This window comes from Propithecus coquereli, unplaced genomic scaffold (genome assembly GCF_000956105.1).
Source record: "Propithecus coquereli isolate 6110/MARCELLA unplaced genomic scaffold, Pcoq_1.0 Scaffold138, whole genome shotgun sequence".
Taxonomy (NCBI): domain Eukaryota; kingdom Metazoa; phylum Chordata; class Mammalia; order Primates; family Indriidae; genus Propithecus; species Propithecus coquereli.
The window spans coordinates 854,440-881,100 of record NW_012138080.1 but is presented as its reverse complement, the minus strand read 5'-3'; the positions used below and the strand labels follow the sequence as shown (position 1 = coordinate 881,100).

General features: G+C 35.8%; 2 protein-coding genes across 2 annotated transcripts in view; one reads left to right on the top strand and one right to left on the bottom strand.

The window, feature by feature from the left end:
- Positions 1–3,207, top strand: part of LOC105806108 (E3 ubiquitin-protein ligase FANCL-like) — a 5,501-nt gene extending 2,294 nt beyond the window's left edge. Inside the window, exons 2-5 of the mRNA XM_012639179.1 lie at positions 12–93; positions 1,287–1,403; positions 2,746–2,817; positions 3,145–3,207. Of these exons, the coding sequence (XP_012494633.1) occupies positions 12–93; positions 1,287–1,403; positions 2,746–2,817; positions 3,145–3,180 (307 nt within the window). The 3' untranslated portion in view covers positions 3,181–3,207. The remainder of the gene's footprint in view (positions 1–11; positions 94–1,286; positions 1,404–2,745; positions 2,818–3,144) is intronic.
- Positions 3,081–26,661, bottom strand: part of VRK2 (vaccinia related kinase 2) — a 117,164-nt gene continuing 93,583 nt past the window's right edge. The window contains exons 12-13 of the mRNA XM_012639178.1: positions 22,492–22,653; positions 3,081–3,548 (exon numbers count right to left, since the gene is read on the bottom strand). Coding sequence (XP_012494632.1) covers positions 3,204–3,548; positions 22,492–22,653 — 507 coding nt within the window. The 3' untranslated portion in view covers positions 3,081–3,203. The remainder of the gene's footprint in view (positions 3,549–22,491; positions 22,654–26,661) is intronic.

Here is a 26,661-nt window from a genome sequence, read left to right as displayed (position 1 = left end):
CTTGCTTTCAGGGATCCAGAAAATAGTCTCTTACAAAATTTGAAAGATGTTTTAGAAATTGATTTTCCAGCTCGTGCTATCCTGGAAAAATCTGTAAGTTTTATCAGTGCTTTGATATTCCAGACAGCATTGCATAATGAAATTTAAAGGCTGCTTTCAGAGAAAAATGAGTCAGAAAAGTCAAGGAATTCAAAGAATGTTATAGTATAGACTTTGAACTACAAGTAACAGTTGTGTCAAAGAACTTGTTAGCCTTTGAGTTGGTGGTTATCAGTACAGTCAACCCTTGGTATATGCTGGGGATTGGTTCCGGGATCACCCGCGGATAACAAAATCCACACATACTCAAATTCCACAGTCACCCTGCAGAACCCCCAGATATGCAGGTTTCACGTATATGTGGGTTCCACATGCCGCCAATACTGTGTTTTTGATGTGTTTGGTTGAAAACAATCCACAAATAAGTGAGCCCACGCAGTTCAAACCTCTGTTGTTCATAGGTCAACTGGATACTTTTCATGGTCTTCAGCAGTGTTTAATGACAGATACTTATTATTAATAATAAGGAAAAAGGTCCAAAGTAGCTAATGAGATGTTTGGATTTTCTATACTATCTTCTTATGGATGGCTGAAATAAAATTCTGATTAGTTTGATATAAGCATTTGTGAAGGATGGTAGTACAGTCTTACAAAATTGATTAGACACCACTCCCTCGCAAAAATGATAGAATTGATTTTTGACACAGTTGCTAAGGTTGCAGAATACTAAGTGGTGGTAATGTTTTTCTCTTTCCTTTAGTTACAGAATTTCACAGTTTACTAATCACGAATGTCAATTTCTATCTTTACATACTACAGGGACATTGATGTATATCTGTGTATATTTATTGAATGAAAAGGAAATGCTCTTCGTTACAAATAGCTTTGCTAAACAGTGACGTATTTCCTGTAATACAGCAAAATAGTTACCTTTATAAAAACTATTAATATATTTATAAAATTTCAGTATTGTATCATTATTCATTCTTCCTATTCTCACCTTGTATATTTTAAACACACATACTATACCGCATATTTCAAAATAGCTAGAAGAAAGGAATCGTAATGTTCCCAACACAAAGATAAATGTTTGAGGTGATGGATATCCCAGTTATCTTGATTTGATCATTACACATTGTATAGATGTATCAAAATATCCCATGTACTCCCAAAATATGTACAAGTATATCAATAAAAAATAATAAAGTAAAAACACACATGTGCTTATAACTATTTTTCTTTTGAAGGCTTTTACTATGGATTGTGGAATTTGTTATGCTTATCAACTTGATGGTGCCATTCCTGATCAAGTATGTGATAATTCCCAGTGTGGACAACCTTTCCATCAAATATGCTTATATGAGGTAAAAAATAAAAAATAACATCAACAAGGCTTTTTTTCAGCTAACACAACATAGGTTGTATGCATATACAAAATACATAGAATTTAAAATCTGCTTAAGTCAATAGTGATCTCCTCTTTTGCCATTAACGCCTTTTACTAGTTTATTCCAGATGATCATGTGCTTCATATTTTCATCATAGTTACTAATGAGTAAAGAAAAGTCCTCAAGTATCCAAGAAGGGGGAAAATCTATCCTGAATATATTCATAGACTAACTTATTGACACATAAGTTAAATTGATGGTACATTGGAATTTTTCCATAATTGTCTTATGTTACCACAATGCAAACTCCATAGCTTCATCCATGTGGGGGTGGTGGTAGCAATAACGTGAAAGGGAATTAGCAATTATGTAGTAGCTTATTACTTTTCAGGATACATTCAAGTATAGAATAAATGCAATAATCCTACTTTTGATATTTCAAAAAATGCCTTTTGTGATCTGAACATCTTATGGTACTCTTAGGCATTGCCGTTAACTATTTATTTACTATATGTGAAGTCTGCTTTCATTCCTGCCTTTAGTCATTTGCTCTCTATAGCACTCATCTTAGGGCACAGTGGATACACGATTAACTGTGCATCTATATACAAAACACCTTGCAGTTGTATGCTTTCGGTGTCTTCTGTAATATCACCTCTTTACTTTTGTGATTAGAGATAGCAGTTGGTACTATCTGTACCTTACCAATGGATAACTTAGGGAGAGACATCAAATTTACCTTATATAATATCATAAAATATCAGATCTAATTACAGAATATTCTAGGGAACATGTGCTTTCTTTTGTAGTAATGAATATTCATTTAATTTTTTTAGAATTGACTGCCTCATATTTGTAATGAATGGATTGAGAATTAACCCACTGTTAGTGATTAAGACTGAACTAAGACCTAAATTTTCAGGAGCCTATGGTATCTTTTACTGTAGGAGTTCTTAATTTGTGATTAATGGATTTAGGGAAGGTCTGTGAACCCCAGGAACTCGTATGCATTGTTTCTGTACATATCTGCTTTGGGGGTAGAGAAGGGGCATAGCTGTCATCACATTCTTTAGGGGCCCATAATTTAGTTATAAACCAGTGGGTTAGCTCTCAAATTCCACGTTGCTTTCCCCTTGTTATTCAGCATACTAATATCCGGTGTTGGCTCAGGAAATACACTCCTTAGTCTTACAAAACAAAATTAAGAAAGTAAATCTGGAATAAAAATATAGTGCACTTAAAAAGAAAGGAAATGACATTTGGAGTATCTAATTTGTAATTATACTGACACTGTTCCTTTTCTTTTAAAAATCTTCAGTGGTTGAGAGGACTACTGACTAGTAGACAGAGCTTTAACATCATATTTGGTGAATGCCCATATTGTAGTAAGGTAAGCAAATTGTTAAAGCACATTTCAGAGAATGTGCCTAGCTTTTAGTAATGTGTTTTATAAGATAGATGGATATCAGTTTATCTAAAACCTTTGAAACATGTTCTTTCCTGTCTTTTAAAAAAAATAGAAGTTTTCTGTAAAATAAATTGTCTTCAGCATTAATACTTTTTAATTTACAGTTTTCTCTTGATAAAAAAATTAAACTTTTCTAGATTTCCTAGATGATCTAAACTTTAGAAAAATATTTTCCAAACTGTACATTTCTAGTATAAGGTAATTTTATTTTTTAGAGTGTCTTTATTAAGATATATGCTCTTCTTTAAGCCAATTACCTTGAAAATGTCTGAGAGGAAACCCTGAAACAAGGATATCATTTGCTATCTTCAGAGAAAATATAAAGCAAGACATACTAACACCAAAAGGACAAGTATGGTGAAGCCATAATAATATACATCTGCCTTTATCTCTTCACTAAGAGTAAACTGAGAAATTGTAGACCAAAGTCTTGTAGAACTTTCTAAGTCTTTGATCCCTGTACTAATTGTGGGAGTGTATTTATACCAAGATGGAGATCTTGACTTACTGAACACATCTGGACTGGGAAAATCCTGATGAGGTTCATAAAATGAATTTGGGAATTGTATATAGCTGAATTTTTGTGGGAAATGGTTTACGTCATTCAAAAGTTCTTGAGACTCTTGGTATTTTTGTCTTCTCCTTGTGCTTTCCTGTGGAAAAAATACAGTTATTTATTTTGTGTACTCTGCTAAATAAAATTTGTTATACAAGATCAAGTTTTTGTGTTTTTTATTTTTCCTGAGAAGTAATTTTTAGGTAAAGATCTTGGATTTTGGCCAGGGTTGGTGGCTCACACCTATAATCCTAGCACTCTGGGAGGCCGAGGCAGGAGGATTGCTTGAGCTCGGGAGTTCAAGACCAACCTAAGCAAGAGCGAGTCCCCCATCTCTACTAAAAATACAAAAATTAGCTGGGCATCTTGGCATGTGCCTGTAGTCCCAGCTACTCAGGAGGCTGATGGAGGAGGAGCACCTGAGCCCAGGAGTTTGAGGTTTCAGTGAGCTACGGTGATGGCACTGCACTCTACCCAGGGTGACAGAGCAAAACTCTCAGGAAAAAAAAGTAATCTTGGATTTTAAATTTATAAATTACCTACTGGCATCCAACAACCAAGTCTGGCTAACTTGAGTGGTTCTTTTTAAACCATATAAGTGGGCCATCTCTTAAATTATACTCTAGGATATAATACAGAAAGTAAATTTTCTTGGCAAAACCACAAAACTGGGCTTAATCTTATTAGAGTAAGATAGTCATAATTAGAAAGCTCTTGACCATTAATATGATTCTGAACCTTTGGTACACATTGGCAACTTACAGTGAGTAAAGGACAAGGCTATACACAAAGAAAACTGCCTCAGGGGTGGGTATAGTGTCATGTCTCTTGGAAATCCATAGCTACAGACCAACCACTGTAGACAATAGATATTAATATAAAACTAATTGGTTACTTATATGCAAATTTCAGAAGCTACTTCAGTGTTTTGATCATCATTCCTGTCGGCCTAAGTCCCAGGAATCAGTTTCCTGCTCACCACTGTAACTGGCTGGCAAGTTAAGAGTAGTTCTGTTTCTGTTTCACTTTGGTGGTCTCTGGCATAAATGGTACTCTCCTTGTACCATTTATCAAGTATCTTAGAAGAAGGAAAATTTATAAAACAAAATATTTTAATTTTGCTCACTGTTAGTTCCATCCAGAAACATGTGTTGCTGCAACACCATCATTCTTCATGGTAGCTATTACCCCCTCAACCTCTAAATTGCTACCCTTCAAACGTCCTTCCTCCCCACCAAAAGTCACTTTCTGGATGCAGTTTTAGAAGCGTCAAAAAAGATTCCGGCCAGGCGCGGTGGCTCACGCCTGTAATCCTATCTCTCTGGGAGGCCGAGGTGGGCGGATCGTTTGAGCTCAGGAGTTTGAGACCAGCTTGAGCAAGAGCGAGACCCCTGTCTCTACTAAAAATAGAAAGAAATTGGCCGGGCGCGGTGGCTCACGCCTGTAATCCTAGCTCTCTGGGAGGCCGAGGCGGGCGGATTGTTTGAGCTCAGGAGTTCGAGACCAGCCTGAGCAAGAGCGAGACCCCGTCTCTACTAAAAATAGAAAGAAATTAATCAGACAACTAAAAATATATAGAAAAAATTAGCCGGGCATGGTGGCGCATGCCTGTAGTCCCAGCTACTCGGGAGGCTGAGGCAGAAGGATCGCTTGAGCCCAGGAGTTTGAGGTTGCTGTGAGCTAGGATGACGCCACGGTACTCGAGCCCGGGCAACACAGTGAGACTCTGTCTCAAAAAAAAAAAAAAAAGCTTCCTACAAATGATACATAAAACAAAAGATGTCTGAAGGCTCTTTAGCTTTCCTATTAAAAAGAAATAAATTACTTGAGAATCAGGTACCTAACTTTAAACTACTCTTTGCTGTCTGAGCTAACAAAGTCACATTAATGCAATTTTCCTGAAGTTTGTCATCTTTATTCACTAAACGCAAAAGAAGTGAATAATTATTCCAGTGGACCCATAAAACATTTTCCCACAAAGAAAAAGAATTATGCCATCAAATCATATATTTCTAAAGGATAAGCTAACAATATAACTTACATGTGGAAGATTTGGAAATATCTCCACCTAGGTAAGAACAGAAGTCAAGCTACTATGATTTCCAGAATCATCTACTAGGTAACCTAAACACCTTGTCTCTCTTTAAGCAACAACAAATGCCATCAAATGGGAAGGCATTCATTGAGGAATTTAACTACCAGCTGTCTTCAGTATACTGAGAGGTATGATTGGGAAAGATAACTATAACAGGAATGGGCAAAATTTGGCTCATTGGCCAGTTGCCTGTTTTGTGAATAAAATTTTATTGGAATACAGCCACACCCATTTGTTTTTGTATTGTCTATGGCTGCTTTTGCATTGCAGTGGCTGAGTTGAATACTTTAGACAAAAACCATGTGGACTGTAAGCCTCAAGTATTTTACCTGGCCCTTTAAGAAAAACTTTGCTGGCCTCTGGTATATGGCATTGTTTTACGAACGTTAGAAAGCATACAGATCATCATATCTTGTTAAAATGCAGATCTCATTCAAAAGGTCTGGGTTGAGACCTGAGATTCTGTGTTTCTAAGAAGCTCCAGATGATACCAGTATAGCTGGTTTGCACACTACACTTACACGATGCAATAATCTATTCTACTACAGCATCCCAGGTTCTCAGTCTGGGATGATTTTGCCTCACGGTGACATTTAGCAATTTCTGAACACATTTTGGGTTATCCCACTGGAAGGCAGTACTATTGGCATCTAGTGGATAAATAACCGAGAGTGCTGCTAAACATCGTACAACACAGGAAAGTTCCCCCAACAAATAATAACCCAGTCCAAGGTGCCAATAGTGCTGCTGTCAAGAAACCCTGCATTAGTGCAGTTATTAACCTTGAATGCACATTAGAATCAACTGGGAAGCTGTGAAAAATATCAATACCACTTTTGGCCATGAATAATAGTTGTCAGACTTCCCCTCCTGCTGTAAAAGCCCATGAAATAAATACAAAACAATAAAATTAGACAAAATATATGGAATAACTTATAAGGTGCCTAAAACAAACAAGGCTATGATACTTGAGGAAACAAGAATAACCCGGACCTCAGAAAGGCCACATTGAAGATTATATAAGACTATTATACATAAGACCCAGGAAATGGGACCTATAACCAGGAGAGAACAATAACAAGACTCAGAGATGACCCAGATAGAATTATCAAATAAGGACTATAAAACATCTACATAAATGTTCAAGGAATTAAAGGAAAAGTTGAGCATAATTAGTGAACAGATGGGGGATTCTCAGAGAAATGAGAAATATAATGTACTTCTGGAACTGAAAAATACAATGTATAAAATGAAAAATTCATTGGCAAGGTTTTATCAGCTGATTTGACAATCAACCAGAGGTCACGCAAAAGAAAATACCCAAAAAAGACGTATAGGAAGACAAAAGACTGATTTAAAAAATAGATAGTGCCTCAGTTGTCTGTGAAAAAGGTAAAGCATTCTAACATACATGTATTTGAATCTCAGAAGAAGAAGAATTAAGGCAGTAAACAAATTGATGAAATCATAGCTGAAAACTTTTCTAAATTGATGACAAATATCAAATCATAGATAAAAGCAGCTCAATGACCCCTAAGTGCAATAAACAAAGACAACCATCCTTAGAAAACCAAAAGTAAAAAGCAAAAGCAGCTAGAGAGAGATACATTATATACAGGGTCAATAATAAGAGTAAGTGCTAACTTCTTATCAGAAAAAAAACCTAAGATGACAGGGTAAAAACATCTTTAAAGTTCTGAAAGAAAAATTTCATACTCAATGAAGGCTTCGAAATAAAGTGAGGGCCATCTAGTTTCAGACAAGAAAGAGTAAGTACATTCCACCCTATTCCTCCTGCCAATTACAACTAAAGACTTGGGCAAAAAGCAACTATCAGAACACTCTGAAAGTTGTAGAAAAGGCAGACTGGCTAGGGACCTCAGGACACAAGGAATTACCTACCCATGGATCCCCATCCTCCTTTCATTTTGGTGCCTCCTATGTATCCCAGCCTGGGCCATAAAGCAGCCTGGAAACAGCAATATACACAGACAGGAAAAAAAAAAAAAAGCCCAAGAAAAGCCTGCTCTACCTAACCAATAGCCGTGGGGGAGGGCAGGTCTACAGGACAGCATCCTTTTGACTATACCTACTGTACTCTAGGTAAACACCATGAAAGAAACTGTACCTTTTCCCCGTCTCTCCAGGTGCTGTGGAAACTGTAGGGTGGAATACTATCAACTATCATCACCCTGCACTAACCAGGGAATACACCTGCCCTTCCCCTTCAAGCACTCTGGAGACCGAAGTGGAGCCCTGTTGACCATCCCTGTGCTAATTAAGGTGGTAACCTATCCTACCTACCAGTGTTGGGGAAATTGTGAGACAGAGGCCTATCAACCATTTCCAGCCTGCGCCACTGAGGTGGCCTCCCTCCGTCCCTCCCCACCAGATACTACAGAGGCTATAGGGCAGAGCCTTACAGACTATCCCTCTCTGCACTAACACAAGCAAAAGTGGTGCCTCTCTTCCTCCCCACAGGGCACTGTAGAGAGACTGCAGTAGAGTCCTACCAACCACTCCCACCCTGCACTAAGCAAACACCAGCAGATAGACAGCACCCTCTACTTCCCACTGCCTCAAAGACTGTGGAAAGGAGCTTGCCCTTAATTATCCCTGCTATGCATTAAACAAATAGCAAAGAGGCAGCACCTTACACTTTCCTAACTGGAAAACCCTGTTCTTAGTAAATGATAGAACTACCAGAGAGAAAATCAGCAAGGATAGAGAAGAAATTAGTAACACCACAAACCAATGGGATCTAACTGATATTTATAGAACACTCTACCCCAAAACAGAAAAATACATGTTCTTTTCAACTGTAACTCAAACATTCACCAGATAAATCATGTCCTGGGTCACAAAACAAACCCTTAAAATATTTATGTTCTTAGACCATAATATAATCAAACTAGAAATCAGGAACATAAAGATAACAGAAAAATCTTTAAACACTTGACAATTAAACAACATACTTCTAAATAATTAAGATATTAAAAGAAGTCTCAAAGGAAAGTGCAAAATATTTTGAACTGAATGAAATAAAAATACAGTATTCACTGAGATTTACAGGATGCAGTTAAAATGGGGCTTAGCACATTTATAGCATGGAATGCTTACATTAGAGGAAATGAACGGTTCAAATCAATAACCTAAGTTTCTACCTAAACTAGGAAAAAAAGGAAGAAATAAACCAAAGTCAAGGTGAAGGAAAGGAATAATAAGAAAAATCTCCAAACACTTGAAAATTTAAAGAGATTCTCTGAATGGGTCAGAGACCCCAGGGAAATTAAAGAATATATTGAACTGAATGAAAATGAAAATCCAACATATCAAAATATGTGGGACACAGCTAATGTCATGCTAGAAGGGAAATTTAATAACTTCTATTAGAAAAGAAGAAAAGCCTAAATTTAAGAATCAAAGTTTCCACCTCAAGAAACCAGAAAAAGAAATGACAAGTATGTGACATACTGGATTTGTTGGTGTGATTTAATCATTCTGCAATGTAAACATGTATCAAAGCATTACATTATACCCCATAATATATACAATTTTTTGTCAATTAAAAGAGAAAGAATTTTTAAAGAATTTTTTTAAAAGAAACTAGTAAAAAAATCCAAAGCAAGCAGAAAAGGAAATAAAAATTCGAGCAGAAATCAAAGAAATTGACAATAAAAAATCCAGAAGAATCAATCAAAAGCAGGTTATGTGAAAAAACCAATAAAATTGATAAACTTCTAGTAAGATTGACAGAGAAAAGACAAAGCACTGGTATCTGGGAAAAAATAAATATCCTGAAAGACCCCACAGACATTTAAGGAATTTAAATAAAGGAATATAAAAACAATTCTACCAACAAAAAATCTGACAGCTTAGATGAAATGGATCAATTCTTAGAAAACCACAAATTAGCAAAAGTAACTTAAGATGAAATAGATCAGGGGTTAATATACCATTTTTAAATGGTTGAAAAAACTATTTTGTGACACTTGATAATTATTTATATAAGAAATTCAAATTTCAGTGCCAAAAATAAATTTTGTTGGAACTCAACTATATTCATTTATTTACATTTTGTATAGATGCTTTTGTGCTACAATGTAAGAATTAAATAATTGTGACAGAGTCCATATGACCTGCAAAACCTAAACTTTTACTGAAAAGTTTGCACACTCTTGAAATAAATATTCTGAACACTCTTACTAAAGAAATAGTTAGAAAAGAAATCTCCAGGCCTAGATGATTTCACTGAAGAATTCTACGAAACCTTTTAAAAAGAAACAACTCCAATTCTACACATTTTCTTCCAGAAATTAAATAATAGAGGAAGGCTTCCCAACTCATTTCCAACAAAAACAGTAGGATAAAAAGAAAACTACAACAATAGCCCTCGTGAACACAGAAGCAAAAATCCTCACTAAAATCCAGCAAATTAAGTTTAGAAACACATAAAGAGAATAATACACTATGACCAAATGGGGTTGCTTCAAAGAATATCAGTTCAATATTCAAAAACACAAATCAGTGTCATCCATTATGGTTAAAAAGTATAAAGAAAAAAAACTACATGTTCATATTAATTGATATAGAAAAAGCATTTGCCAATATTCAACACTCACTGAGGATAAAAACTCTTGTATGTTAGAAATGGAGGGCAGCTTCCTCAACTTGATAGAACATCTAAGAAAAAGTCTACAGCTAACATACTAAATGGTAAAGGCCAAAAACTGGGCTGGAAATAAATGTTCTTCAACAGTGTATCCACACTTTGGAATACTATTTAGTAATACTAGGTTATTAAGTATGGAATGTCCAATTTCCTTAAGTACTAAGTTTGACAGTTGACATCTCTGACATTTCACTTTGACACTTCTTGGTTTTGTTTTTTGTTTTCTTTTTTAATTGTGAAGGTACATCCTCATTCTTTCAAACACATGTTTTGGCTTGTGATTATCTTTCAATTTTGTTTTTTTAGAGCAATTTCTGTGAAACCATGCATAAGTCAAAAACTCATGTTATTTTTTAATATGAGTTCTGTTGTGGAACCAATGCAGTGCAGACAGCTCGAAATATCAATGAAGTGTTTGGGAAGGATGTGGCTAACGAACACACAGTATGTCAGTGGTTTGAGAAGTTCCATTCTGGTGAGTTTAATCTTGAAAATGAGCCACGTGGGCGACCTGAGACCAAGGTGAAGCTGTAGTGGAACCAAATCCATCTCAACCTACGTGTGAATTAAGCAGCAAGGTTTCACATTACTATTCCAACAACAGTGGACCATTTGAAACAAATTGGCAAGGTAAAGAAGCTGGATAGATGGGTTCCGTGTGAATTAAATGAGCATCAGCAGCGAAATCATCTGGAAGCTTGCCTTTCTTTGCTGTCATGACATAAAGGCAAACCATTTCTACACCATATTGTGACATGTGATGAAAAATGGATGCTTTTTGACAATCACAAGCATTGGGCATAATGGTTGGATAAAGATGAAGTGCTGAAACACAGTCCAAAATTGAACATTCATCAAAAAAAGCTAATGGTTTCTTTTTGGTGGTCCAGCGCTGGTATTATCCACTACAGCTTCATGAAACCTGGTCAGTGGATGACAGCAGATGTCTATTGCAACCAATTGGATGAAATAATGAAGATGCTTGTGATTAAGCAGCTGAGATTGGTCAACAGAGACAGGCCAATCCTCTTGCAGTACCACATGTCACACAAACACCACTGATCAAACTATGGAAGCTAGACTTGGAAACTCTCCGTCATCCACTGTATTCACTAGACCTTGCACAAACTGACTACCACTTCTTCCAGGCTTTGGACCACTTCATGCAAGGAAAAATATTCAATTCTCATCAAACTGTGGAAAATGTCTTTTGCGATTTCATCGCCACTTGGTCTCTAGGCTTCTTTGTTGCTGGCATAAGCAAGCTACCATTAAGATGGCAAAAGTGTGTCAATAGTTTAGGTACACACTTTGATAAACTGTACCGCTTTTTGTTTGAGATGTAATAAAATAAACTTTCAATTCAAAATTGGAAATTTCATATTTAACTCATTGCCACACCAGAAAAAAAAAAATTTTTCTTGGAGCCATGGTGTTTTATTACAAAAATAGAATAAAAACTTCGAAAACAAAACGATCCTTTCTAATTTAATGAAAAATTTATTTTTTATTGTTTTCTGTGTGTGAGGTATATGCAACTTAAAAAATAGTTCACGTGGGTCCCAAGGTAAAGAGACATGTGAATTATATATGCTTCATGAGGCCCCTGGCTCAAAACTAGTATGAGTTAAATACAACTCACATGGCAGTTAATGTGTTAATAACCTGATAAAAAGAAATGAACTACTGATACATGAAACATTTGGATGGATCTTAAGGTCATTATGGTGAATGAAATAAAGCCAATCTCAACAAGTTGTATATTATATGATTTGATTTTTATGGCATTCTCAAAATGACAAAATTACAGTGATGCAGAACAAACCAATGCTTTCCAGGGTTTAGGATTGGGAAGAAGGTGTCAGTATAAAGCAGCATAAGGGATTTCTTTGTGCTCATGGAACAGATCTATAGGGTGAACGTGGTGCATGCATGAGTGTATGTAAAAACTGGTGATATCTGAATAAGGTTTGTATTTTATGGTAGTATTCCAATGTCAGTTTCCTGCTTTTGAAAATTATACTATGGTTACATAAAATGTTTTCATTGGGGAAAGCTGGGTGAAGGATACATGCAAGCTCTCTGTATTGTTTTTAAAATTTCCAAGTCTACAATTACTTCAAAGTAAAATGTTCAAAAATAAATGCAGAAATAAAATAGAGACCTAGATCTCCCCTCAACAAAAAAAGAGTAAAGGTGAAATAAAGATATTTTCAGACAGACAAGAGGTGAAAGAATTGGTTTCCAGGAAAGTTACACTACAATAAATGTTAAAGGAATTTCTTTAGGTTGGTGGAAAATGATATCAAATGTAAACTCAGATCTATTGAAGATATAAAGAATTCAAGAAATAGTGAATATTGGGCTATTTTTTCTTCTTCCTTTCTTAATTTCCTTAAAAGAAAAATGATTCCTCAAAGCAACAATACCAATATATCATAGAATTTATTACACACGTAAAAGCAAACTGTATAGTAGCACAAAGGATGGGGGTGAATGGAAGTATAATTTTGTAAGGTTCTTATTTTATATGTTAAGTGATATATTAAGTCAAGGTAGATTGTGATCTGTTGAGTTAAAGGTGTACATTGTAACTTCTAGAGCTGTGATGTCTAATGTGACTTGAACACTTGAAATATGGCTAGTTGGAACTGAGATGAACTGTATAAAATAGACACAAAATTTTGAAGACTTCTTAGAAAAAATGTAATATATCTCAGTAATTTTTATAATGATTACAACATTTTAGATATTAGTTTAATTAGAGTATGTTATTAAAATAAAATCTACTTGTTTTTACTTGTTAAAATGTAGGTACTAGAAGATTTAAAATTGCATATGTGGCTCACATTATATTTCTATTAGAGTTACTCTGAGCAAGGATTTGCAAACATTTTCTGTAAAAGGCCTCATAGTAAATAATTTAGGCTTTCTGGACCATACAGTCTCTGTTGCAATTATTCAGCTCTGCCACTATACCACAAAAGTAGTCATAGACAATATGTAAGAAAATGAGTGTGGATTTGTTCAATAAAAATATTTACAAAAATAGGTGGTTGGGGGCTACCCAGCAAGATAGTGGATTAGAAGCAGCCCACACACTCTGCTGTCCAGGGGAAAACAGAAAGTTGCAGGTGGACCTCCACCTAGGAATGGCCCTTCTTGGACACAGCATTACAAATCATCAGAGAAGTGACAGAGGACAATCAGAAAGAAGGAGAAGATGATGAGGTGATTCACTCAGCAAGACCGGAAGGTATCTGAGGGAGACATCCACACATGGGGAAGAACAGAAGGAGAGAACCCTGGCATTCCACGCTCCCCTGTGAGTACTGCGGCCCAAGCTATAAGGGGGCTCCCACCACTGCTGCAGACCTTCGTACTGATCAGGGAGCTGCCTGGAGTCTGTACAGCGACATTGCACTGGAGAGTGGGCACAGCAGGAGCCTGGTGACCTCTGTTCCCAGATCACTGCAGAAGATGCCATTCTGAGCTCTCGGGTCCAGAGTGCCTGGTCTACATAGGGCTCAGCTTTGCTACAGAAACTCTGCATCACCTAGGGAGGGAGCAGGGAGAGCAGATGTTCTTGCTTGCCCATGACAGGGGGCTGAGCACCCTTTCCCCTCACATGAAAGAGGGGCCCCACCCCTGAGGCTCCCATACCACCAGGCCCTGCAGCCCCCGCCATTGAATCTCCAGTGCTGCTGGTCCCCATAGCCCCGCCCTGGGGGTTCCCACCCACTGCCTCGTGGGAATTGACCCCTTGGCCGAATGCTTTGTTAGGTACCTGCTAGCCACAAGCCACCATCGTACCTGGACCCTGCAGCGAATGCCTGAAGCCCTGACACCCAAGATCACTGCTTAGATAGCCTTGCCAAGCTGCCACTGCCACCACTGTAGGGAGACCCAGGCTGAGCAATATCCCACAATGCCAGTTTCCATGGAGTGGGACTTGCTCAGCCCCTGCCTGCGTTTTCAATAACACCCTGGAGAATAAGAAACCACTATGCTTAGAGTTCATCCAGCACCGACGTGGACTATGACAATCACAGGAGAATGAGGCAACACAGAACAGCTGCATTACAGGCTGTCAGTGCATCCACCTTCCAATGCCAGTCACTCTCCTGGAATAGGTCCCCAAAGCGCCATCTATGGACCTCTCCTTCTCACTGAGTAGGAGAGTCCTCAGCAAAGAACAGTTGTGCTGGAAACCTATCTGCCCTGAGCTGAAAGAAGAGCTTTCAGATGAGATGAAAACAGCAAAAGAACTCTGGCAAAATGAAAAAAAACAAACCAGTCTGACACCCTTAAAGGATCACAACAGATCTACAGCAACAGACTCCAACCAAAAAGAAACTGTCGAAATGTCATAAATGGAATTCAGAATATGGATGGTAAATAAGATGAATGACACTGAAGAGAAAATTGAAAACCAACACAAAGAAGCAAAAAAATATTTCAAGACATCAATAAAAAAATGAAAAAGTCTCTAAAGTGCTAGACAATGTAAGAAAGAATATAACAGAACTCAAAGAAATGAAGAGTCATTTAGGGAACTTCAAAATATAGCAGAAAGCTTCAACAACAGGCTAGACCAAACAGAAGAAATAATCTCAGAGCCTGAAGACAAGGCTTTCAAACTATCCCAGTCAGTCAAAGATGTAGAAAGAAGAATAAAGAAGAATGAATAATCTCTCAGAGAGATATGGGCCTATGTGAAATGAGCCAATATACGAATTATAGGTATTTCTGAGGGATAAAAAGCAAAAGCAAAAAGCATGGAAAACCTATTCAGGGGAATTATTGAGGAAAACTTCCCTGGTATCACCAAAGATTCAGACACCCAGATATAAGATGGTTACTGAACACCAGGAAAATTCACAGCAAACAGGACATCTCTGAGACACATAGTCATCAACATGGCCAAAGTCAAGCTGAATGAGAAAATTCTACAAGCTGCAAGACAAAAGCAACAACTAACCTACAAAGGAAAACCCATCAGTCTAACTGCAGATTTTTCAGAGAGACCTTACATACCAGAAGGGATTGAGGCCTCATTTTTAGTCTTCTTATACAGAACAACTGCTAGCCAAGAATTCTATATCCTGCAAAACTAAGGTTCATAAATGATGAAGAAATAAAGACTTTTCCAGAAAAGCAAACACTAAAGGAATTTGTCAATACTAGGCCAGCCCTACAGGAAATACTCCAAAGTGCATTATACATGAAACAGCACAATAGATACCAATGTAAAACATCTAAAAGCTAAAGCTCAAAGATCTTATGAAGCAATAGCAAAAGAGGGAAAACAAAACAACAAGGTATCTATCATCCAACATGATGAACAGAACAGTATCCTACATATCAATAATAACACTGAGGGCAAATAATCTTGATGCCCCACTTAAAAGACACGGAATGGATGAAAAAACATAAGCCAAATAAATGCTGTCTCTAAGAAACACATCTAATCCACAAGGACTTTCACAGACTCAAGATACAAGGATGGATAAAAATACTCCACACAAATAGAAACCAAAAGTGAGCAGGTATAGCCATTTTCATAACAGATAAAATAGACTTTAAATCAACAATGATAAAAAAAAGACAAAGACAGTCATTATATAATGGTAAAGGGAGCGATTCAACAAGAAGAAATAACAATCCTAAATATATATGAACCCCCCAGATTCATAAAGCAAATTCTACTAGATCTAAGCAAAGAAATAAACAATAGCATCATAATTGCTAGGGACTTAAACACCCCACTGACAAAACTGCACAGAAAATCAATAAAGAAACACTGGACTTAAATGGAATTCTAGAACAAATGGAACTAACAAACATTTACAGAACATTCTACCCAAAAACTGTAGAATTCTCATCAGCACATGGGACAGAAGAAATAACAAGGGTAAGAGCAGAAATAAATGAAATGGAAACCAAAAAACAATACAAAGGATCAATGAAAGAAAAAGTTGATTCTTTGAAAAGATAAACTCAATAGACCACTAGCCAGATTAACCGGAAACAGAAGAGAAAGGACTCAAGTAAGCTCAATCAGAAATAAAAAAGGAAACATTACAATTGATAAAAGACATTAAAACTGATGGATAAAAGACTTAAATGTAAGGCATGAAACTGTAAACATCCTAGAAGAAAAAGTAGGAAAAACTCTTATAAACATTGGCCTAGGAAAAGAATTTATGACTAAGAGCCTAAAGGCAAATACAGCGGCAACAAAAATAAATAAATGCGACAATAAAATTAAAAAGCTTCTGCACAGCAAAGGATGTAATCAACGGAGTTAAGTAGGCAACCTACAGAATTGGAGAAAATATTTGAAAGCTATACATCCAATAGACAAATAGCCAACAAACATATGAAAAAATGTTCAACTACACTAATCATCAAGGAAATGCAAATTAAAACAACAATGAGATATCACCTCACCCCTGTCAGAATGGTCATTATTAAAAAGACAAAAAAGTATAGATGCTGGCATGGATGCAGAAAGAAAGGAAAGCTTACATACTGATGGTGAGACTGCAAATTAATACAACCTCTATGGAAAACAGCATGGAGATTTCTCAAAGAAATAAATGTAAACTTATCATTTGTTCCAGCAATCCGACTACTGGGCATCTATCCAAAGGAAAAGATGTCATTTTATAAAAAAGACACGTGCACTCAAATGTTTATTGCAGCATAATTCACAGTTGAAAAGATGTGGAATCAACCTAAGTGCCCATCAGTTTATGAGTGGATAAAGAAAATGTGGTATATATATACCATGGAGTACTACTTAGCCATAGAAAGGAATGAAATAATATCATTGGCAGCATCTTGGAGAGAAATGGATTCCATTATCCCAGGTGAAGTATCTCAGGAATGGAAAAACAAACACCACATGTACTCACTAATAATGGGGAGCTAAATGATAGGTACACACGGGCATAAAGAGATATAAAGGACGATGGAAACCAAGAAGCGGGGTAAGAAGGGGATGAGGGGTCAAAACTATCAGGTACAATGAACACCACTATAGTGATGGGCACATTAAAAGTCTCGACTTAAGTATTATACAAGGTATCCATGTAACCAAAACATTTTACATCCTTAGTATTTTGAAATAACAAAACAAAAATAGGTGGTTGGCTGAATTTGGCCTATAGGCCATAGAGCTGAGCCCCTCCTCTACAGTAACCACTATAGAAACAATAAACCCAAAGAAGTATAGTTTTAAAAAGCCAAGAAAGTAGAGAGAAATTCTCAGTCCAAAATAAAGCAGAAAGGAGGTAAAATGTGACAAACAACAAATGGAACAATAGGAAACAAATAGCAAAATGGTAGATTAAACTCAACTATATCAATAATAACATTAAATGTAAACAGAGCGATGAAAAGGTAGTGTTTGTCAGATTTATAAAAAAGTGAGACAACTATATACTATTTACAAAAATACATATAAAGACAGATGGATTAAATAGAAAAGGATACAACATATAAATACTAATCATAGGAAGGTTGGAATTGTTAAAGTAGAATTCAAGTCAAAGAGTACTGAACAGATAGAAAGAAAAATGTTTCATAATGATAAACAGGACAGTTCACCAAGAAAACATCAGTCCTAAATCTGTACGCATCTAATTAACACAGCATCAAAATCCACTGAGTAAAAACTTATAGAACTAAGGGAGAAATGGACAAATTTACAATTACAGTTGATATTTTAATATTCTTTTGTCATTAAATAAGAAACAAAAGGACAGAATAAAACAAAAACGTGACGATATAGAAGACCTGAACAACACTATCAATTTAACCTAATTAACATTTAAAGAACAGCACACCCCCAAGCTTCAGAATATACAATTCTTTAAAAGTATACAAGCAACATTCAACAAACTAGGCCTTCTGCTGAGGGATAAAATAAGTTTCAATAAATTTTAAAGGACTGGAATAATAGAGAACATGTTCTGATGACACCAAAACTAGATTGGAAATGAATACCAAAAAGATACCAAGCAAATCTCAAAAATATTTAGGAATTAAATAACATAGTTCTAAACAATCCATGGATCAAAGAATAAGTCAAGGGAAATTAGAAAATATATTCAACTGAACAATAATGAAAACACAACATATCAAAATTTGTGGAATACAGCTAAAGCACAGCTTAAAAATGTATAGCTTTAAGTATATAGTTTATAAAAGAAAAAAGGCTTAAAATCAATGATTTAAGCTTTCACTTTATGAATCTTGAAGAATAAACTAAACCCAAATAAGTAGAAGGAAGGATATGATAAAGAATTAGTGAAATAGGAAACAACAGTGAATTAAAAAAAAAGAAAAGAAAACCCAAATGTTAGTCCTTATGAAGATTAATGAAAACAATAAGCCTTTACCTAGGCTATCAAAAAAAAAAAAAAGAAAAGAAAGAAACCAAAAGTTACCATTATCAGGAATGAAAGAAGGGACATTAGTACAGATATGAGAGTTCTTAAAGAGATAATAAGAGAATATCCTAACTCAGTGCTGATAAATTTGACAACTTAGATGAGAGGGACAAATTCCTTAAAGAATGCAAATTACCAAAACTGACACAAGAAGAAAAAGAAACGTAATGATCACTTCATCTGTTACAGAAAGTAAATTCATAATTAAAATTTTTCCCCACAAAACTCTCCGCCCAGATGGTTTTCTTGCTAAATTCTATCCAACATTTGAGAAAGACAGATCTTAACAAAACATTTTCTGAAAACAGAGGGAACACTTCCAACTCATAATGACCCTGAAAACAACCATACAAGAATGTTGTGAGAAAAGAAAATTACAAACCAATATCTCTCCTCAATATAGATATAAAAATCCTTCATAGAATTAAAATTCAGCAGGATTTGAGTTGGAATTCAGCAAAGCGAATTCAGCAGATTAACATATCATGACTAAATGGGGTTTATCCTACAAATGAAAGGTTGATTTAACATTCAAAAATCAATGTAATTCATCACACTAGTAAAGGAGAAAAAATCATATGTTCATATGATCTCTCAAGAGATCTCAATGCTCATTGATTACTTGAATTCATTTTTCAACAAATATGACAAAATTTCCTCAACCTGATAAAGAACATTTAGGAAAAATCCACAGCTAACTCAACGGTGAAAGAAAAACTGCTTTCCCCCTAAGATCAGGAGCAAGGCAAGGAAGGCCACTCTCACAATTTCTATTCAATGTAGTACTAGAAATCTTAGCAGGTGTAATAATATAACAAAATGAAAGGCATACATGTTGGAAAGGAAGAGGTAAACCTGTCTCACAAAAAACATGATTAACTATGTAGAAAATCCTAAGAATCTATTTAAAAAAAAAAAAAACTTACTAGAACTAATAAGTGAATTTAGGAAGGTCCAAGACAAAAGGTCAATATACAAAATCAATTATATTTCTATCTACCAGCAACAAATAACTAGAATATGAAATTTTAAAAAATAATAGGTACAAAAAACATTTAGAGATAATTTTAATGGAAGATGTATAAGATGTCTACACTAAAAACTATAAAACATTGTTGAGAGAAATTAAAGGCTATCTACATAAATGGAGAGAAGTACCAGTTTCATGCACTGGAGGGCACATTGCTGGGATCCCAGTTCTCACTAATCTGATCTTTACACTGAACGTATTACCAATCCAAGGCCCATTATGGTGGAAATCGACAAGCTGGTTCTTAAATCTTATGGAGGAGACCAGTACCTAAAATGGCCAAGGCATTTTTGAAAGAAAAGAAAAGGACTGAAGGACTTACACTTCTAATTTCAAAACTTGCTGTAAAGCTACAGTAATTGCAGTGTGGTGGTGGTGTAAAAAGAAACAAATGGAAGAAAATAGAGTCTAGAAATAGGCCCACACTTACATGGCTATCTGACTTTTGAAAAAGGCTCTAAGGAAACTCAATTAGGAAAAGGAAAATCTTTTCAACAAATGATGCTGCAATATAAAGCTATACGGAACTGGCTAGCTATATGGGAAAGAATGAACCTCAACCCCTACCTCACACCGTACACAAAAATTGATCTTGTCTCATAGACCCAGCAATGAAAGCTAAAACTATAAGCATTCTATAAGAATATATAGCAAAAGAACTTAGTGACTTTGAGGTAGGCAAAGGTTTCTTAGGTTTCTTTACCGGAAAAATTCAAAAAAATTATTAAAGGAAAAAAACTGATAAACTTCAAATAAAAGTAATGAATAATATAAAAAGCTTCTGCTCATGTGAAGACACTATTAAGTAAATGAATAGGCAGGCTACATACTAGGAGAGGATATCTATAATACAGATATCTGACAGGAGGGTTTTATGTGGACTATATAAAGGACTCCCACAGCTTTATAGTAAAAAGACAAATATCTAAATAAAATTGGTCAGAACACTTGAAAAGACACTTTATAAAAGAAGATATATGAACGGCTAGTAAACACATGCAAAAGTGCTCAAAATTATTAGATGTGAGGTAAATGACAATTGGAACCATAATAAGGTACTAATGCACATGTTTGAATGGTTAAAAGTAAAAAGATTGATAACACCAAATATTGAGGAAGAAGCAGAATGGCCAGAACTCTTGTACATTACTGGTGGGAGTCACTTTCAAGAACTATACGTCAGCTGCCCTATGACCCAACAAGTCCATGTCTCGGGAGAAATGAAACATGCCCATAGAAAGATTTGTGCCAGAATGTTCATAGTAACTATATTCCTGGTGGCCAGAAAACAGGAGCAGCTCAGATGTCCATTAACAGGAGAATGGACACATGAATTACGATGTGGTTATACAGTGGAGTATTACTCAGCAATGAAAAAGAACAAGTCACTGATACATGCATGAATACAGATAAATCTCAAAAAATAAATAAATAAATAAAAATAAGCTGAGTGAAAGAAGCCAGATACAGAAGAATGCATACTGTATGACCACATGTATATGAAATTCTAGAGGAGGCAAAAGTAATCTAGCAATGAAAATCAGAATGTCGGAACAGTGGTTGCCTCCAGGGGAAGGGGGCTGACCCGGGAAAGAAACAAAGGACTTTCTGGAGTGATAAATCTACACATCCATACCCCATTGTCACCTCAGCCAAAATAAATCCATTTTTTGCTTGAAACGTAGGCATCAGTATTTTTATAATACCTCCCTACTTCTGTATGCCAGGTGATTCTGGTACACAGTAATAGTTGAGGAAGAATCTCTAGATTAGAGAGATTTAGAATCTTAAATTGTATCACCAAGCAATATTTGTCTTTAATTTTATAAATGGGAACTATAAAATATACCCATTTGAAACAGATTCCTTTATATAAATTTAAAATAAACCTACAAATAATGCTACTATTTTATACCAGAATAAATGTAAAAGATTCCTAATAATACTGAGAAAAGCATATCTCTCTCTGGATAAACTTGTATGCTTGCTGGTTGGATGAGGAATGTATAACTACTATGCTTCTAATTTTTGCCTTGGCTGCCAAGAAGTTCAGAGCCAAATTCAGTGCTCAGTTTAGTGATTAACATCCCAGCTGCCTGATATATCAATTTTTCTTGGAGGTAGGGTATACAAGGTGGGGTATTAAATTATCCTGTTTCATAGGGTAAACTACTTCAAATCATTTGGGGAAAATACTAGTGTATAAATCACATAAAATGTTGGACATTTTGACAAAATTTAATATTTTTTCATTACAGACATAAATACATTGTATGCTTCTCCTTCTTGTCAAAAAAGGTTAGATTAGGAAGGACTTTTGCTGTTGCTTGAATGAGTCATCTGCTAAAGGTGAGTCACTATCTACGCAAATGACTGAATGATGTAAAAAATACATCATTTTAAAATACAACCATATTGACAGGGAAACACTTCACTTATATTTAATTATAAGGGTTCGACTTGAGGAACCAATGTAAAAGTATACAATATGTTAAGAGTCCCTAATGGATCATAGATGGCATAAGAAATTTAAGTGTACTTCATTACATTCTTAGGATAAAGAAAGAAATCAGATCTGTATGCAAATGTGCTCACTGCTGTTCTGTTTCTGTGATAACTGGTGTTGGCGGCTTTTGATTTTTCAGCAGGCTAGGATGTTCTGTCTCTTCTCATTTAACAAAACCATACAACCTTGGCCCTCAGGAGAAAATAAGATGTCTTTATTCCCAAAAGGCATATTGTAATGTAACATTAAGGGGAAAAAAACCCAACAGCCCCTCTCACCTGAGCTGCTTCATTCTTCATCAGTCCAATGAGCTTCTCCTCCTTTTGCACTTTTCTCTGTGTTGCACAGGACTCAGCACTTCTCTCACTGTGGACTTTTTTTTCTGTTAACCTAGTTTGCATCTGATTGACTTGCTTTGTTGCAGCCTTTTGTGAATCAACCTGTTGGTACAGGGAGTAATAATGTATAATGGAAAACTTTTGACATTTCTTTATAAAAATGCATTCGTGTCCAGATTCTTGAAAATTCTAAACTTGCCAACCTTTAAAAAAGAAGGAAATAAAGAGGAAAGCAGCAAATGGACGTTATAGAAAAAAATATAGTAGTTGGCAAGATCCAGACCCTTTCTCATCAATGGGACAAGACCAATTAAAATTAGTGTCACTGTTATGCACTCTTTAGAAATTATCTCTACAGATAACTTGCTTACTGAAAATGGCATTTTTACAGAAAATTGTCACATTTTAAAACTGCACATGAATTTATTATTAACCTTTGCTGGGAGTGGATCCAGTACATCTTTGTAGTTTAAATTCTCATTAATTAAAATCTTAGTTATCTATCATTAAACAGAACCTAATTACTGTGAAAGTATAAAAGGAGCTTGTGATGTTGCTTACTTTTTTGTGCAGGTAGTTTAACCTTTGAGCAAGATGAATAACAGTTCATGCCATCTAATATTGTGTACCAGTACCGGAGGTTAAGTTCTACAACAAGCTTGCAGTCTCTAACGTTTCTTTTTCACACCATGGTGATAGCTAGGGGATGACTGACTCTCAATAACCTTGAAGTAGACAGGGAAATAGAAGGGCAGATCCCACAATACAGGTGGAAGATTGAAAGCTACAGTGAAGGTCCTTATGGGAAGTATTTGTTCAGCAGCTTCATGTTTACAGCAGCTGTAGTGCCATCACCCTTTTTCGTGGGTTAAATAGGGAGCAGAATACAGGAACAGCACAAGGAGAAATAATGGAGTAGCCAGTGCCAAAACAGAGAATGAATTACATTGGCTGGGCGACCAGAGCCTTAATTGGTAGTCTCTCAATTTTTAGCTTCTATTGCCAAGTGTGTTCACTCCTTCTCTTTAAAATATGCTGGTGTTTTGTGGTTAGGTCTAAGTTGTCACAACACCATTCTTTATTTGACCCTCCTCTAGGATGCCAGCTTATCGAAGGATGGCAAAACTACTGCCTTTCAGTAACCTGCAAATTGGAAATGTTTCCTAATCATGCAGGGACTCTTTATTTCTACCACTCAACCCTCCCAAACTACTGGGAAAATTGATGCGTAGCCATCATCTGAGTTACTCTTCCACTGAAGTCATCTTGGTAATAAATGTACATCATATCATTAGTGTGAAACAAAGGGTTTTCCAAGGTTGTTGCATAGTTTCATCCTACTAAGATACTGGCTTACCAATCATTGTGAAAATGTGTTCTATGTCATAGAGGATTAGTTGAGATCTTTTCTCTCCTGCTTTATTGAGAAATAATTGACAAATATAAATTGTATATATTTAAGGTGTACAACATGATGTTTTGATACATGTATACATTGTAAAGTGATTACCATAATCAAGTTAATCAAAATATTCATCACCTCACATAGTCACCACTTTTTGGTATGTGGTAAGAACACTGAAAATCTACCCTCTTAGCAGATTTCAAGAATATAATATAGTATTATTAACTATAGTCCCTATGTTGTACATTAGATCCCCAGAACTTATCTTATAACTGAAAGTTTGTACCCTTTTGTCAGAGTAGAAAACTGGGAGACAGGGCTGAGACCAGATGCAGGGACTTGCAGATCGGGTACAGGTGTTAAAATAAACAACTCTTGAGCAGAAGCTAACTAGAGGGGCTGATAACCGCAGGCAAAAACTGGCTTTGACTAGCTTATCAGCTATCTCTGCCACCTTACGTGAACTTTGGCTAATTACAATATCATTTACATTGTAATGTTAAAATTTGTTCACCCTTGAAATCACCCTGACGGTTCCAAGACAACCATATAAAGTACGGAAATGGGAGGGAACCCAATTCTTGGAATTACTACCCAAATTCTTAGTAAAAGCCAACCCCTTGGCCTTGAATATTCCTCCCCTCAATTAGTAAGACTTCAAAAGATCTAAAACCACTTCCTTTCAGTGCGGCTGCTGTCTTTTAAACTTGCCCACTTTCCTCCTGGAAAGCATACTTTCGTTTTAAATAAAAACTGTCACCTGCTTGGCTTACATAGTGCATCCTGAAATTCTTTTCCCCAAGAACACCAAGAACTTGTAAAATCCTCCACTTGGAGGCTGGTAACACTTTGACTAACATCTCCCCATTTCCCCCAATTCTCATCCCCTGGCAACTACTGTTCTACTCTCTGCTTTCCATGAGTTCAACTTTTTTAGATTCCACATATAAGGACGATTATACAGTATTTGTCTTTCTGTGTCTGGCTTATTTCACTTAGTAGAATGTCCTCCAGATTCATTCATGTTGTTGTAAATGGCAGGATTTCCCTCTTTTTATGGCTAAATAATATTCCATTGTGTGTGTGTGTGTGTGTGTGTGTGTGTGTGTGTGTACACTTCACATTTTTTTTATCCATTCACCCAACAGACACTTAGGTTGTGTTGTTTCCATATCTTATCTGCTGTGAATAATGCTGCAATGAACATGGGGGTACAGATATCTCTTTGACATGCTGATTTCATTTCCCTTGGATGTATACCCAGAAGTGGGATTTTTGGATATGGTAGTTTTATTTTTTAGTTAAGATATTATTGAGATTTTTAGTGCCTCTTATATGCTATGAACTCAATATATAAGTTTTTTGTCCTGGAAACCTCTGAAGTATAAACAAAATTTGGTATAATATATTCAGTCCTCTGTGAGACTTCCTAGAAGAGATTATGCCTCCTAGATATGCTGTTAGTTGGCTGCATGGTTAGGTTGCACTGCCATGGACACTTGTAGCTAATAAACAAAATAATATCAATTTATGGAAAATTTCTATTTCTGAGGAAACTTCTAAAATGGTAAGAGTGAAGTAGGGTGAGAAAGTTAAATTTGTAATTGTGAACACTGAAACTTTCTTTTTCTCAGAGATATAAAAGTAAATACAGAACATACCCCAGGCATCCCACATAATCAAATGGAAGGATACTACTATCCAAATATGTGTCATTTTCAAGAGAGAAGCTATTCAAATGAGGTAGTTTTTATTTAATTTTCCATTGGCACTTCACACTGTTCTATAAAATCAGGAATACTTTTGGACTCCTAAAAATTAATAAACCAAAAATATGCTTCTAATTGAGAACTTGTATTCTACTTTCCTCATATGTAGAAAATAAACATGAAGAGAAGTTCACAGAATTATTTTGAGAATTAAAACTCAGGAAAGAATTTTGTAAACTGTTAAACTCTATACAAATATTATTACTGCCAATAGTAATATATTCACCCCTGGATTTGCTGTAGGAACCTCAGATTTAGGGTGAATGAAGGAATAAACTTTTACTGTCTGAAATGTAGGCTAGCTTGAACATTTTAGCTCTTACCCACAGCTACTGCTTTGCCTACACATAAGGTATTTAGTAAGGATGAGTGGGCTCATTATGCCCAGTGTCTACACTATAATAACATGGATTCAAGTACCATAATAAGGAGGAGACATTATAAACTGATAAAAAAGGATCCACTAGCTCTTGAAAAATAGCTTATTCAAGGGTTGAATTGGGGCCTTCAATAATGCTAATTTACAACGAAGCTTTAACATTCTCATCTGGAAATTCTAGAGCTTTAGCTCACCTCAGTAAGCATTCTTACTAAAATATGGTTTCTTCTAGTGAATTTTGGATACTAAATCCCACTGGGTGGCATAAATAGACTCTGGTGGTCCTGATGAGAATGTCTTCTAATTTGATCGATATTGCTACGTCAAGAGTCCTCAGAACTATTCACGAGTGACTTCAGCTATCCATACCATCATTCCGATTCAGGCAAATACCCCAAAAGATTTGTTTGTCAAGAAAAAAATCAATATATCTACTATCTTGACAAAAATTCATTTTCAATCAGTAACAGTATTCAAAAACTTCAAGAGGAAGACTCAGTTTACAGGGAACAATTTATGATGTCTAGTGAAATCCGGAATTGGAAAAATACCTTTTT